General features: G+C 49.4%; 1 protein-coding gene across 1 annotated transcript in view; it reads right to left on the reverse strand.

Moving 5' to 3' along the window:
- SLC35A1 (solute carrier family 35 member A1) overlaps positions 1 to 14,540 on the reverse strand; it is a 45,258-nt gene that overhangs the window by 16,553 nt on the left and 14,165 nt on the right. Inside the window, exon 4 of the mRNA XM_069726389.1 lies at positions 10,395 to 10,547. Within this exon, the coding sequence (XP_069582490.1) occupies positions 10,395 to 10,547 (153 nt within the window). The remainder of the gene's footprint in view (positions 1 to 10,394; positions 10,548 to 14,540) is intronic.

Raw genomic sequence — 14,540 nt, forward strand, 5'->3', positions numbered from 1 at the left:
CACAGCCGTGGCGTTGTCCGTCTGGACCCGGACTGGAAGGCCCCTGAGGATCCTTTCCCAATGGCGGAGGGACAGAAAGATGGCCCGAATTTCGAGGACGTTGATCGGCAGAGAAGACTCCTGCGGCGACCAACGGCCCTGAACCGTCAGGTGGCGAAAAACCGCACCCCAGCCGATCAGGCTGGCGTCCGTTGTCACCACCTGCCAGTGAACCGGAAGGAAGGACCTGCCCTGGGAGATGAGAGGTGACGTCAGCCACCAGTTGAGAGACCGCTTGACCCGAAAGGAGAGTCTGATCGGCCGATCCAGGGAGAAGACCGACCTGTCCCACTGAGACAGAATGGCTTGCTGAAGGGGTCGAGAATGGAATTGTGCGAAGGGAATCGCTTCCAAGGTAGCTACCATCCTCCCCAGAACCTTCATGGCCGATCGGAGGGAGGGAGGCCGAGGACCCTGGAGCAAGCGTATGTCCCGACAAAGGGTGGATCTCTTGTCCTTGGGAAGGAAGACTCTGGACTGATGAGTGTCGAAAAGCATGGACAGAAAGATGATGCGCTGAGAAGGAATAAGGCAGGACTTCTTCCGGTTGACCAGCCACCCGAAACGGGATAACGTGTCGAGAACTATGGACAGGCTTTCGTGGGCCTGAGCAAAGGACGGAGCCTTGATGAGGATGTCGTCGAGGTATGGAAACAGGACCAAGCCTCTGACTCTCAAGATGGCCATCAGCGCCGCCATGATTTTCGTGAACACCCTTGGCGCGGTTGCGAGGCCGAACGGCAGGGCGACGAACTGAAAATGATCTTGTTGCACTGCGAAGCGCAGGAAACGGTGATGTCCGGGAAATATCGGAACATGTAGGTAGGCGTCCTGGATATCTATAGAGCATAGAAATTCCTGAGCCTCCATGGAAGCAATTACTGAACGAAGGGATTCCATCCTGAAGTGTCTCAGGTGAACCCTCCTGTTCAGCAATTTGAGGTCCAGAATGGGACGAACCTTGCCGTCTTTTTTCGGTACCACAAAGAGGTTCGAGTAGAAGCCCGTGTACCGTTCCTTTTCTGGGACGGGAACGATTACCCCGGATTTGAGCAGAGAAGCGATGGCTGCGAAGAAGCCCGGAACCAGAGCGGGATCTTTTGGAGGACGGGATTGGAAGAAACGATCCCTGGGTCGGGAGGCGAACTCTATCTTGTATCCCGAGGATACAACTTCCCTGACCCATGCATCCTCCACTGCGGAAATCCAGACGTCCCTGAAACGGAGAAGACGGCCCCCCAACCTGGGAGTTGGGCTGGAGTCTTGCCAAGAGTCATGCGGAGGTGGATCTTCCAGTCCTGGGCCTGGACGATCTACCCTGGGAAAAGCGAGGACGCCAGGACCGAGTGGGCCTGAAGGACACCGCCTTCCTCTCTTGACGTGCCTGTGGACTCTGTTGCTGCTGGGAAAAGGAGTTCGACGCAGCGAAGCGACGAAAAGGCCGAAAAGAGCGAAACTGTCGTCTAGGAGGAGGGCGACGAGGTTTAGCCTGGGGGAGAAGAGAACTTGTACCCCCGGTGGCGTCCTTAATGATTTGGTCCAGCTGGGAACCAAAGAGACGAGAGCCCTGGAAGGGCAGACTAGTGAGGGACTTTTTGGAGGACAAGTCCGCCTGCCAGGCCTTGAGCCAAACGGTCCGGCGGATGGCAACGGCATTGCTGGAAGCCTGAGCCGCACAAGACGCGACATCCAGGGAGGCGGAAACCAGGTATTCACCAGCGTGGGAAATCTGGTTGGCAAGTTCCGCCAATTGCGCGGGAGGTGCCCCGTCAAGGATACCTCGCCGTAGATCCTTGGCCCATCTTGAGATGGATTTTGAAGCCCAGGTGGAAGCAAAGGCTGGGTATAGCGCTGCTGAAGCCGCTTCAAAGGCAGATTTCGCGAAGGATTCTATAACTCTGTCGTTAGAATCCTTCAGAGACGCACCGCCGGACAGTGGAAGCACCGTGTTGGTGGACAGCCTGGAAACAGGGGGATCCACCGAGGGAGAGACCGTCCAATTGGCGGTAAGTTCTGGTGAAAACGGATATAACACCCCCAGGCGTTTTCCCCTCTGAAAACATCTGGTTGGATTCTCTCTCTCTCTGGACAAGATTTCCTCGAATTCCGGATGAGGAGCGAAAAATTTAGAAGGTGGTTTGGCCCGTCTAAACGAAACCGCCTGATCTGCGAGTTCCGTAGAGGGATCCTTGATGCCACAGGTTTGGTTTATTGCCCCAATGAGGTTCTGGACTGTCTCACTCATGGTGGCGATTTGGTTAGGATCCAGCTCCGAAATATCCTCCGAGGGCGCATCAGATAATGCCTCGCCTGACTCAGGGGAGGAGGATCGGTGGGACACCAACCGCGGGGGAGGGCCGAGCGGCGAGATGGAGCGCGAAGAGGACTCAGACCGACGTTCCTGTCTGGACCTTTTGTGGCTTATCAAGGAGGGCTCGGGCGGCGGTTCCTGCGACCCGCTGGCCACTGCAGGGGTCTGCAGGGGTAACCGATCCAGCGCGGACACTAGGGTTTGAGATACCAGTGTTAAATCGGCCACCGATTGTGACAGAGAGGCGGCCCAGCCTGGGATGGGGGGGGATCACTCTCGGGCGGAACAGCCGGGGGATCCTGGGCGGTGGGATCGGGTTGCTGCAGGACTGACACAGCGGGGAGGACTGACCTGAGGGAAGTTTGCTGTTACAGGACGAACATGCAAAGTACGTGACTAAGGCAGAAGATGAAGAAGAAGTAGGGGGGCGAGAGCGGCCCCCTTTAGAGGTAGACATTTTGAGGGACCCTGAAGATGCCAGTGGGTTAGGGGACAGTGGGCAGAGGGGGGTGTCAGTCTGCAGTGCAGCTACTCACGGACCCGGTCCTGGGAGATGTCCCACTTGTCGATGGAGTGCCCTGAGGAGCTGTATTCAGCGCAGATAGAGCTGCCCACAGAGGATGCGTGCAAAGGTGCGGGTGCGCTTGCGAAGGCTGGTGCTGCTGCCGGTACAAAGCGGTGCTCACACCAGACAAGTGTCCCAGGAGGAAGGGGGCGGAGCCAGACGCAGGGGCGCCGGTAGGCAGGGCACAGTAAGTCGGGCGGGAAAAAGCCCGCCCGCAGAGCCGGAAGTGAGGGGCCCGAAAACCGGAAGTAGGCCCCGACAGAAGCCGGGGCCTAAATTAGGGGCCGGCGGCCGAGGAAAGGAGCCAAGGCGCCGGAATAGAGCGCCCTAAGAGACAGCTAGCGGCGCGGACGCCCACCAGGCTGCGCCGCTGAGGGGCGCCCAGAGAAAGACCTCCTGCGGCGCCGGGGCAGAGCGCCGCAGGGAGAAGCGGCGCGACAGCCTGCAGGGCTGCCACGCTGTGGATGGTGCCCCATGAAGAGCCGCAGCACCGAGTGGTGCGCCGCAGGGGGGAACGTATGGCAGCCCAACGTGCAGGCATACAGAAGAACGGCGCAGCAGCCTGTAAGGGCCCAGCGCCGGAAAGAAGGCAGAGGGCCCCCGTATCTGAATTGGGGGAAGAGGTGCTGTGGGGGGAAGAAAGCGCACCTACGGATGTCGCAGCGCGACACAACAATCCCGGCCGCGTCACTGTATGGACGCATCATGGTGTTGACAGGTATGAAAGGAGGCTGGGAGCCCCTAACAAGACCCCCCCCCCCCCTATAAAAGATGTGGGATGGGAATGGGGAAAATACTCACCTAAAACATCCCACGCCGATACTAACCTGACAGGAAGGGTATGAGACGTCCAGGGAGCTGATGGACGTCCTCGTCTCCGCAACCGACAGGCTCTGGTGGGCGAGTGGGTGGGGGACGGAGCCAGGACCGGACTTCTGAGCACGCTTGTGTGCTAGGATCTTGGTCCTGGAGAGGGATCTATGAGGATACGGGGTGGCAGTACACGCCGTACTCATAGTCCGCTTGTGGGACTACAGGTGTGACTGCTCACCCTGTATCCCTCCGGAAAAACCTGAAAAGAAACGACGCACATTGAGGTAGATAAGGGTCTAATGAAAGACCCGTGTCCACCTCCTACTGACACTAAGCTAAACTGAAGAGTATAATGCCAGTCGGTGGGGTGTACACTGCAGAGGAGGAGCTAACTTTTTTATTTGCATAGTGTCAGCCTCCTAGTGGCAGCAGCATACACCCCATGGTTCCTGTGTCCCCCAATGAGAGGCGATAAAGAAAGTACCGTAACTCAGGAGCTGCACTTCATATGCCGCATAAACTTCTAACTATAGTTTAACCGCTGATATGCTGGCAATCTTTGTAATGTGTGCACCGACCCTCATCGGTCCCCACCTCGTGATCCCAGGGAACAAATTGTGCAGGGGCACTCTCCATGGGAGAACAATATTTTTTTCTTAAAAAGGTATCAATTTAAACTAACCATTTTTTCCTCCTTCAAAGATCAAGAAAATTAAAAAATAATAAATCATACAGTGTATCGTGGTGTTTGAAAAAGTACAATCAAAATATACAATTAAAAAACTGAAAGACAATAAAACCAATCAAAACATACATACTGCAAAAATGCCATCAATAAAGATGTCAGCTCCATCAACAGAAAAATAAACAGTTACAGATCTCAAAATGGCTTTTTTTTCCCCCTTAGTTTCACACTTTCTTCACAAAAAATTAAAAAAGGGACAAAACATGGTATTGTTGTATTCATACTGACTTGTGGAATCGTATTGCCAGGTCATTTTTACCGCAGAAGAAACTCATTAGAAGCAAAGCAGCCAAAAAACGGTTGAAAACTGCAGTTTTGTGTTTTTCATAATTTCACTACACAGAGTTTTATTTACAGTTTTCCAGTAAATTTGATAGTAAAATGAATGGGGCAAGTCAAAATTACAACTCATCCTGCAAAAAAAAAAAACCCTCTCTTATGGCTACGTCTACAGGAAAGAAAAAAAAAGTTAAAGGGAACCTGTCACCCCCCAGGCGTTTGTAACTAAAAGAGCCACTTTGTGCAGCACTAACGCTGCATTCTGTCAAGGTGGCTCCCTTTGTTCTGGTCCCTGCAAACGCAGCAATAATCGCTTTTATAATGTGCCCCTCACACCTCGAATTAGACCTGGAGGCACATCTTTCCCCCCTAACACAGACGCACCACAGCTGTCACTCAGTCTGCGCGCCGCCTCCTCTTCTTCATTAGCGTCCCTGGCGCCTGCTCTGTAAGTTCGTAAGTTCGAAGGGCAGCGCAACTGTGCATGCCCGAAAAAAGAAAAAAAAAAAAAAAAACAGCGCAGACGCCGGGGACGTTAATGAAGGAAGAGGAGGCAGCGCCTAGCGCGCAGAGGCCCTGAGAGCCGGCTCTGGTGCGTCTGTGATAGGGGGGGGGAAAGACCTGCCTCCCGGACAATTTCAAGGTATGAGGGACAAATTTGATAAATGATTATTTCAGCAGTGGCAGGAACAAGAACTGAAAGAGCCACGTTGTCAGAATGCAGCATTACTGCTGCACAAAGTGGCTCTTTTAGTTACAAACGCCTGAGGGGGGTGACAGTGGCCCTTTAAATGGGGTTTTCCCACAAATAAAAGTAGATTTTAATCAATAGATCTCTGAATAATAATAAGCTCCACAATTGGATGTGTTAAAAAAATGTTCCTGTGCAGAGATAATCTTATAAATGTGCCCCTGCTGTGTACTGTGTAATGGCTGTGTCTGACCATAGAGGGACAGGGTCTGATCAGATCACAGCTCCTGGGCTGAGTATACAGATAGAATCAGCTGTGATCCCTTGCTGTACTTTCGGGAACCTGTCAACTAAAAATATCATCTAATAGAGTGTGAGCTATACATTCCCCAACTACTTGTGAACCCCTCCCCCCCCCCCCCCCCCGACTCCCCATGAATCCCCCATAAGAACCTTTTATATTTCTCCCGCGCTGTATGGAAATAACCTCGGTCCGGTCCGCTGGGCGTTGGCTCTGGCCCCTCTCCCCACCCCAAATCTGCGTGCTGTACGCATTCCGTTATGTGAATAGCGTTGTTCGCGTACAGGCCCGCGCGTGCGCAGCAAAGCCGAAAAGCATTAGTGTGCATGCTCAGGAAGTACTATGGCCCTGAAGTCTTTCGATGTGTTCCGGGACGTAGTTTACCGGTGCATGCATACTAATAATTTTCGGCTTTGCTCGCAGTTGGGCAAAGCATACTGCGCACGCGCAGAAGGCAATTTGAAGGCGCATGTGCGGGACCTGTACGTGAACAACGCTATTCACAGAATGGAATGCGTACAGCACGCAGATTTGGGGTGGGGAGAGGGGCCAGAACTAATGCCCATCGGACCGGACCGGCATGCGCCCGCCATTTTGGAAGATGGCGGCGCCCAGGAAAGAAGACGGAAGGACCCCGGGAGGCTCGGTAAGTATAATGGCGTGGCGGGGGGGGGGGGGGGGAGCACGGGGGGGTGGATCGGAACACGGGGGGTGGATCGGAGCATGGGGGGGTGGATCGGAGCGCGGGGGTGGATCGGAGTGCGGGGGGTTGGATCGGAGTGCGGGGGGTTGGATCGGAGCACGGGGGGCAGCGGACAGGAGCACGGGGGGAGCGGACAGGAGGACGGGGGAGCGGAGCACAGGATGGAGGGGAGCGGACCACAGATCGGAGGGCTGAGGGGGGGGGGGCGATCGGTGGGGGCATATCAGTGTTTCCAGCCATGGCCGATGATATTGCAGCATCGGCCATGGCTGGATTGTAATATTTCACCAGTTTTTTAGGTGAAATATTACAAATCGCTCTGACTGGCTGTTGAAAGTGAAACTGCCAATCATAGCGATCGTAGCCACGGGGGCTAAACTACCACTCCCCCTGTCCCTGCAGATCGGGTGAAATGGAAGTTAATCCTTTCACCCGATCTGCAGGGACGCGATCTTTCCATGACGCCACATAGGCATCATGGGTCGGATTGGCACCGACTTTCATGACGCCTACGTGGCGGCAAAGTTCGGGAAGGGGTTAAAAACAGGCAGGGAAAAGTTCTCTCTCACAAAGAAGACCATCTTTGATCCCATGCTCTCCTGTTTTACTTCCTCTCCACCAGGAGCTGTGGTATGATCAGACCATGTTCCTGTACGATCACACACAGCCATTACACAGTACACAGCAGGGGCACATTTATAAGATTATCTCACCACAGGGACATTTTATTTAATCACATCCAATTGTGGAAATTATTATTATTACTCCAAGATCTATTGATCAAAATGCACTTTTGTTTGTCGGAAAAACCCCTTTAGGCCATGTTCACACAGTGCGTTTTTTACTGCGGAACCGCAGCGGTTTTGCCGCTGCGGTTCCGCAGCTGTTTTCCATGCAGGGTACATAACAATGTAACCCTATGGAAAACAGTCACTGCTGTGCACATGATCCGGAATTTCGTTTAAAAAGCCGCGCAGAATAGCTGCGGCAAAAAAGAAGGAGCATGTCACTTCTTTTTCCTGAACCGCAGCGGTTCTGCACCCATAGACCTCCATTGTGAGGTCAAAACCGCAGTAAAACCCGCAGATCAAAAATATATCTGCGGGTTTTACTGCGATTTGATGTGCAGAACCGCTGCAGCAGGAAGTGCGGGGGAGCGGGCGGAAGTGCGTGGGCGGAGTGTGGCTGCCCCCCGTGCTCCGATCCCGCCCCCCGTGCTCCGATGCCCCCCCCCCCCGTGCTCCGATGCCCCCCCCCAGTGCTCCGATGCCCCCCCCCGTGCCCTAATCTCCCCCCCTTATACTTACCCGGCGTCCCGGTGTCCGTCTGGCCGTCTTCTCCCTGGGCGCCGCCATCTTGCAAAATGGCGGGCGCATGCGCAGTGCGCCCGCCGAATCTGCCGGCCGGCAGATTCGCTCCAAAGTGCATTTTGATCACTGAGATATAACCTATCTCAGTGATCAAAATAAAAAAATAGTAAATGACACCCCCCCCACTTTGTCACCCCCATTGGTAGAGACAATAAAAAAATTAAGAATTTTTATTTTTTTTTTCCACTAAGGTTAGAATAGGGGTAGGGGTAGGGTTAGGGGTAGGGTTAGGGGTAGGGGTAGGGGTAGGGTTAGAAAACTGCATTAAAAAAAAGGATAAAAAAAAGGATCAAAAAACGCATCAAAAAACGCATCAAAAAAGGACCAAAAAAAGGACCTGCGTTTTCTGCCAAGAGCTGCAGTTTTTAAAAAAAACAGTCCTGAAAAAAAAAGGATGGAAATCCTGAACGTGTGAACATACCCTTAAGGCTCTTAGAACAAGGGGAGGAAAAAAAATTAAAAGCACAACAAAAAAAAAAATGTACTGGTTATTAAAGGATTACAGACGTTGTCAAAGTATATATAGTAAGCTATGTGTACGTGGCTACCTCTAGAATAATTATTTGCATAGCTAACAAAGTATATAGTTTATTCATTTCAGGAATCGTCTTCCAATCAAAAGTATTTGACAGTGTGAAATTAAGGAGTTGCCACCTCGCCCAAAATACATTAAGATGGTTGTAATATAAATTATTTAAATTTCCAACTTCATCAGAAGTGAAGGTAAAGTGGGTCATTAATTAGGACTTTTTGCGTCAGTGGCCTCTTTGCAAACACCAGGGTTGGGGGAATTCATACTCCACAGTTTATTCTTTGACTTTATTTCTTTGACTATTTATTTTCCCATAAAGTGAATATAAAGCCAGAGGAACAAATTAACAATAGACAATTGTCATAACATGTCAAAAGTCACCAGAACGCTATTTGCTGCCACGTAGCAGGAAAGGGGAAGCGATTCCCAGCAGGGCCCAATACTTCACCTCCATAAACAGTCTGGTGAAGGATTACCACACCTTCTTCACAAACATTCTGTCATCTTCCCCGACTACGGAGAAATCAGTGCAGTATTATACACTATATTGGAAGAGGACCTTCAGGTCCAAAAGAATTTGTCCTTTGTACACCATCACTATGGTTCTGAAACCAAGCCCAGTAGATGCTTCAGAAGGGGGTGTCCACCATGGGGAATTTTTTTTTATCTTTATTTTCTGAGCTGATTCATGACCACAGACCATTTCTAAAGTTAAGTGTGCAAGGGAATAAGAAGTCAAATGGCACATTTTTAATGAAAAAAGTTTTCCCTAAGTTAAATACATGTATTTGAAGCTAAAAATCATTTTTGCAATTGGGTTTCATTAAAAATGTGACTTATTATTTCCGTGCACACTTAACTTTAGAAATTGTCTGTGGTCATAAATCAGCTCACATAAAAAAAAAAAAAAAAAGTGTTACAAACTGTCAGACTAAGACTGCGTGCACACATTGTTTTTGGCGATTTTTTTTCTTCTCCATAGTTTTGTCACAAAACAAGGTTTTCTGATGCCAATAAATGTCTCGTGCACATATGGCTTTTTTTTTTTTTCTCCTTGCAGATTTACATCTGTCAATTCTTTCGGCGTTTCTGCAGATTTCACCCATACTAATGAACGGCTAAAAATCTGCACAAAAAACACGGCAAAACCTGTGTATTTTACGCTGTGCTATTCCTGCCAAGAGATGCAGAAGTAGGCGTGTGGCACAGACATTTCCGCACTAACATATGCACACTCTTACATTTACATTTTTACGATTAGTTTTTGACCCTGTGTATTTTCGCCAAGTGGATGGGACTTCTAGAAATCTCATGCCGACTGCTTTTTTTTTTTTTTAATGCTGTGTAAACTGATCTGCGGTGCGTGCTGGAAATCTGCAACATGTCAAATCCTCTTGTGAGTACACAGTTTTATGTGCAAATTCTCCCCATAGAATTGCATTAGCTGTGGAAAAATGTATGCTTCAAACTATGGCGACAAATTGGAAAAAGTAATTTTCTGGTTCAGCAATGCCAATAAAGACACATGATTTTGCTGTAAAGGAACTTAGGATGAGCACATAGTCACGAGCTCAACCCCATCAAACACATTTGGGATTAACTGGAAAGTAGATTGCAAGCAAGATCTCTTTGCTGTGGCATGAGTGATTTATGGACCCCCAGATTTACTACTGAGCCCATACACTGCTCCATGCCCACGGACCACACTGGAGTGGAGTTCTGCCCAAATCAGTAATCTAATGTGTAAGATGATCGGAGGCGTAAAAGTCAGATGAATACAACCATTTACCTTGTATGGCTTCTTAGAAGATCAGGAGACCACTGATGCTTTTATATGCTTGGAAAATAATCATTCTTGGATCAGTTTAGAGGAAACTACTATTAATGCCAAAAACACCTTAGTCACACGTCTAGGTATGGAAACCTATTGACACTAAAGCTCTGCTAAATGGAAGGATCGACATTGAACTGAAAAGCTCATAGGTAGATCAACAAATACCGTAATATTAAAAGACACTGTCTATGTAATGAGGCACCCAACTTACTTGAACCCGTGTGGCCTCAGCTGGGCTGTATTGCACTAGTGTGACACCGCCACATAAAATAAAGACGGAGAACCACTGAAGTTTGCTGAGGGATCGATTCAGCATCAGCACTGTACATAAGGCGGTACATGGAATTTTGAGCTGGTACGTCACCTACAAAGAGAAACAACTCAGTGATGGTCAAGGAAATAGAGAACTCCACAGCCCAGATACATTCTTCTGAAACATTAACACACCATCAGTGATACATTTTACAACAAAGTAAACCATTACACACTATACAAATAAATATTTATATATTTATTGTGACAGGGTAACTGGTGTCGTACATGAGGGGAGGTATATGTCACAGATTGCTTTCCTGCTTGATGTGAAAGCCATAAGTGTTTTCTGAGAGTAATCCAGTTGCTATATGGGCCTGGCTTTTATGGTGGGTAGGTCATGGATGGGCGGTACACCTACACCATATCTCCACCTCCAGGGTGTGGTTGGGAGGGAGTTAAATGTCCAGCCAGTTTTTCTTCTCGGTCTGTGTTGTGTGGAGGAAGGAAGCCTCCATACTGAAGTTCCTGTGAGAGCTGCCATAGGTGTTGTCCCAGAAGTATTGGGCAAGACTGTGTATGAACTTTTGGACTTTCTTTTGAGCCAAACAGGCTGTTTTCTGCTACCTGTTTGTGTTCCTGGTTTATGATGCAATAAACCACCCAGAGTCTTTAACCATACATGGTCCTGTATCTACCTCAAGGAGCAGCCAAGCGTGTCAACCCCTCACACATGGTGTTTCAGGTGCGGGCAACGTACCAGGAACACATGTAGCAGCGGCTACAGGGACGAAACAGCGTTCAGACAAAATGGTGGAGCTACCTTATCCTGAGCCAGCAGGAACAGCACCAGGTACAGCAGGAGACTAAAACTCCAGATACAACAAATTCAATAACAACAAAGGCAGATGGAACTCCTGGCGAGATGTCCGCAGCAGAGAAACCGCCCCTCCCCCACATCAAGGTGATGGCACCTGTATCCAGAAAGTGGAAAGATGAGCCATGCAAGAGATTACCCCAGGGGATGATATAGAGGCATTTTTGACTGTGTTCGAGCGGGTGGCGGAGCGTAAGAAGCTACCACCAGGGCAGTGGCCAGAGGTACTGGGCCACTATTTGACTGGTGAGCCCCAGAAGGCCTATGATTTGACATTATAGGATGCCCACGAATATGCCAAATTGAAAACAAAAACGTTGGCAGGCTCAGGGGTCACTATGTTTGTCAGAGCCCAAAGGGTTCATCACCGGGTGCATTTTGGCGATAAACCTCCCTGCTCACAGCAATGAAATCAAGAAGGAAAGTTTTTTTTTTTTTTTTTACAAAAAAGATAACACACATGGATCCTGGTCACCACAACCTGGGATCAACAACCAACATGTGTCAGCCAAGAGCCTTAATCATGGTATGTGAACAGTGTACTGGTGTCAGGACTCTTGGACTCCGGGAGTTTGGTGACCCTGATAAGGGCCATGCTTCCCCACCAGTTGATCACCGGGAAACGTGGGCATCCGCTGTATCCAAGGGGATGCCAAAGACTACCCTGTTGCCAGAGTGTTGATCAAAACGAGTCGTGGTACAGAGTTCCACGAAGTCAGGGTAGTCAGATTTGCTAAACTTCGTGATAATCGGTCTGGACTTCAGACTTTTCTGGGATTTGTGGGGAAAAGCAAGGGTGCCCAATGTCTCAAGCAGCTGCCAGCGAAACCCTGATGAATCCCCATTGCAGTCGGAGGTGGAGGAGTTCCCCTTGTGTCCCCTAGCTGGTGTTGAAGACGAACCGGTGACCAGTGAGGCCGAGGTTCCTGAGCTGGGGGTGTCTGAGGAAAATTTCGGGACTGCTCAAATGCGTGACCTCACCCTAAAAAGGGCTTTTGAATATGTGCCTTTGATTGATGGGGTTGCGCAAGAGGCGGGGGCTGACACCAGTTACCCACAATTTTCAGGCAATAGCGAATTGTTGCGTCACTTAATAGGCTGTTAACCTGGATGCTGTGCATTACCATTGTGTGAACAGCGCTGCATACAAGTCTTCATTGTGCATTAACATGCCAAGCAACCACCCCCTTCATAGGATTGGTAGGCTGTGAGTGGTTGCCTCATCTGTATTTTTGCACCTGGGTTGCCGCCATCTTAACCACATGGGTACACTGCATCCCGATAGCGCATTTTTTTGGAGGCCTGGGGAGGTAAGCATCTCTACCTTTTTGCTATTTTTGAATTTTTGGAGGATTTCCAAGTCCTCTTTTTGTGCTATGTGGTTTAATAGCGAATTGTGTGTATCGAGGGACTACACTGAGGGGAGGTGAAATAGTAGTGCAGCCGTTGGTTCCAGGGCCACACCGACAGAGGGTTCTAGACATGGCACATTTGCATGTTTGGGGGGGGGGGGGGGGGGGACATCTGGGGGTAGAAAAAACACAGGAGAGAATATTGCAGAGGTTCTATTGGCCGGGATGTTACCGGGAGATCCTGAATTATTGTAGGTCCTGCCCCACCTACCAGATAACCGCTCCGTCTTCTCACTTTCGGAGTCCTCTAGTCCCATTACCGGTAAGGCCGGGTTTACATTGTGCTAACAGCAGCCCGTTTAACACATACGTTAACGGGCTGCTGTTAACGCAAGTGCCGACATTCCATCGCGATAGAGCATCTGCTAGCTCTATCTGCGCTAGCAGTGACGGACCCGGAAACACTGCAGCCCGCGTCTCAGGGTCCGTCACTCAATGACGGCACATCGCTAGCGCATGCCCATTGTGAGCGTGCGCTAGCGATGCGTCCGACATAGGAATTAAAGGCGGCGTTAACGGACTGCGTTACACCACGTTATGCCGCGGTGTAACGTAGTCCGTCTAACGGACGCCAGCAAAGCAATGTGAACCCGGCCTAAAAGAGATCCCGTTTGAGTGAAAAGTCTGCACGAGGGCACCAAAATTAAGAGACTATCATATCAAAACCCTGTCATGGGCAGCCCAATCTCCAGACCTGAACCCCATTGAAAACCTCTGGATGTAATCAAGAGGATGATGGATAGTCACAAGCCATCAAACAAAGAAGAACTGCTTACATTTTTGCACCAGAAGCAGTGGGAAAGACAGGTGCAAAGCATGCCCAGACGCATGAAAGCTGTGATTAAAAATCATGGTTATTCTTCAAAATATTGATTTCTGAACTTTTCCTGAGTTAAAACATTAGTATTGTGGCTTCTAAATGATTATGAACTTGTTTTCCTTGCATTATTTGAGGTCAGAGCACTGGGTTTTTGTTTTTAATTTTGACTATTTCTCCTTTTCAGAAAAATAAAATACAAAGTTTATTGCTTGGAAATTCGGAGACATGTTGTCAGAAGTTTATAAAATAAATGAACAATTTATATTTTACTCCAAAATATAATTATAAAGAGAAAAATTAGACAAACTGAACATTTTGCAGTGGTCTCTTAATTTTTGCCAGAGCCGTATTCTAGTGGTCATGGACTATGCGGTACCCTGAAGAAGTATCCCTATGGAACTCTTGGGCTAAGAGTATTGCCTGGGAACTTGTCCATATTTTTGCTGGGACAGGCCTGCCGAAGGAGATTTTGACAGACCAGGGAACCCCCTTCATGAGCAAGGTAATGAAAGAACTGTTTAGGGTCCTCCAGAATGCCCTGCTGCGAACCTCAGTGTACCATTCACAGACTGATGGCCTAGTAGAATGATTCAATAAAACCTTGAAAGCCATGCTCAAAAAGGTCATTGAGAAGGACGGTTGAGACTGGGGACTACCTGCTTCTGTTTTTGCTCTTTTCCATCAGGGAAGTTCCCCAGGCCTGTATTGGCTTCTCACCGTTCGAGCTCCTGTATGATAGACATCTGTGAGGGCTCCTGGACATCGCCAAACATGGGAAGCTGAGGTCACGCCACACAGGTGGTTGAGTCCCATCATCCTTGTACCGAAGCCCAACGGTGAGAGGCGGTTTTGCAACGACTACCGCAAGCTGAATGAACTCTAGTTTTGATGCTTACACGATGCCTCGCGTGGACGAACTCATTTAGAGACTTGGACCCACGAGCAACATTACAGCCCAGGACCTGACGAAGGAATATTGGCAGATCCCCATGTCCC

The sequence above is a fragment of the Ranitomeya imitator genome, chromosome 5 (genome assembly GCF_032444005.1).
Source record: "Ranitomeya imitator isolate aRanImi1 chromosome 5, aRanImi1.pri, whole genome shotgun sequence".
NCBI classification, from domain to species: Eukaryota; Metazoa; Chordata; class Amphibia; order Anura; family Dendrobatidae; genus Ranitomeya; species Ranitomeya imitator.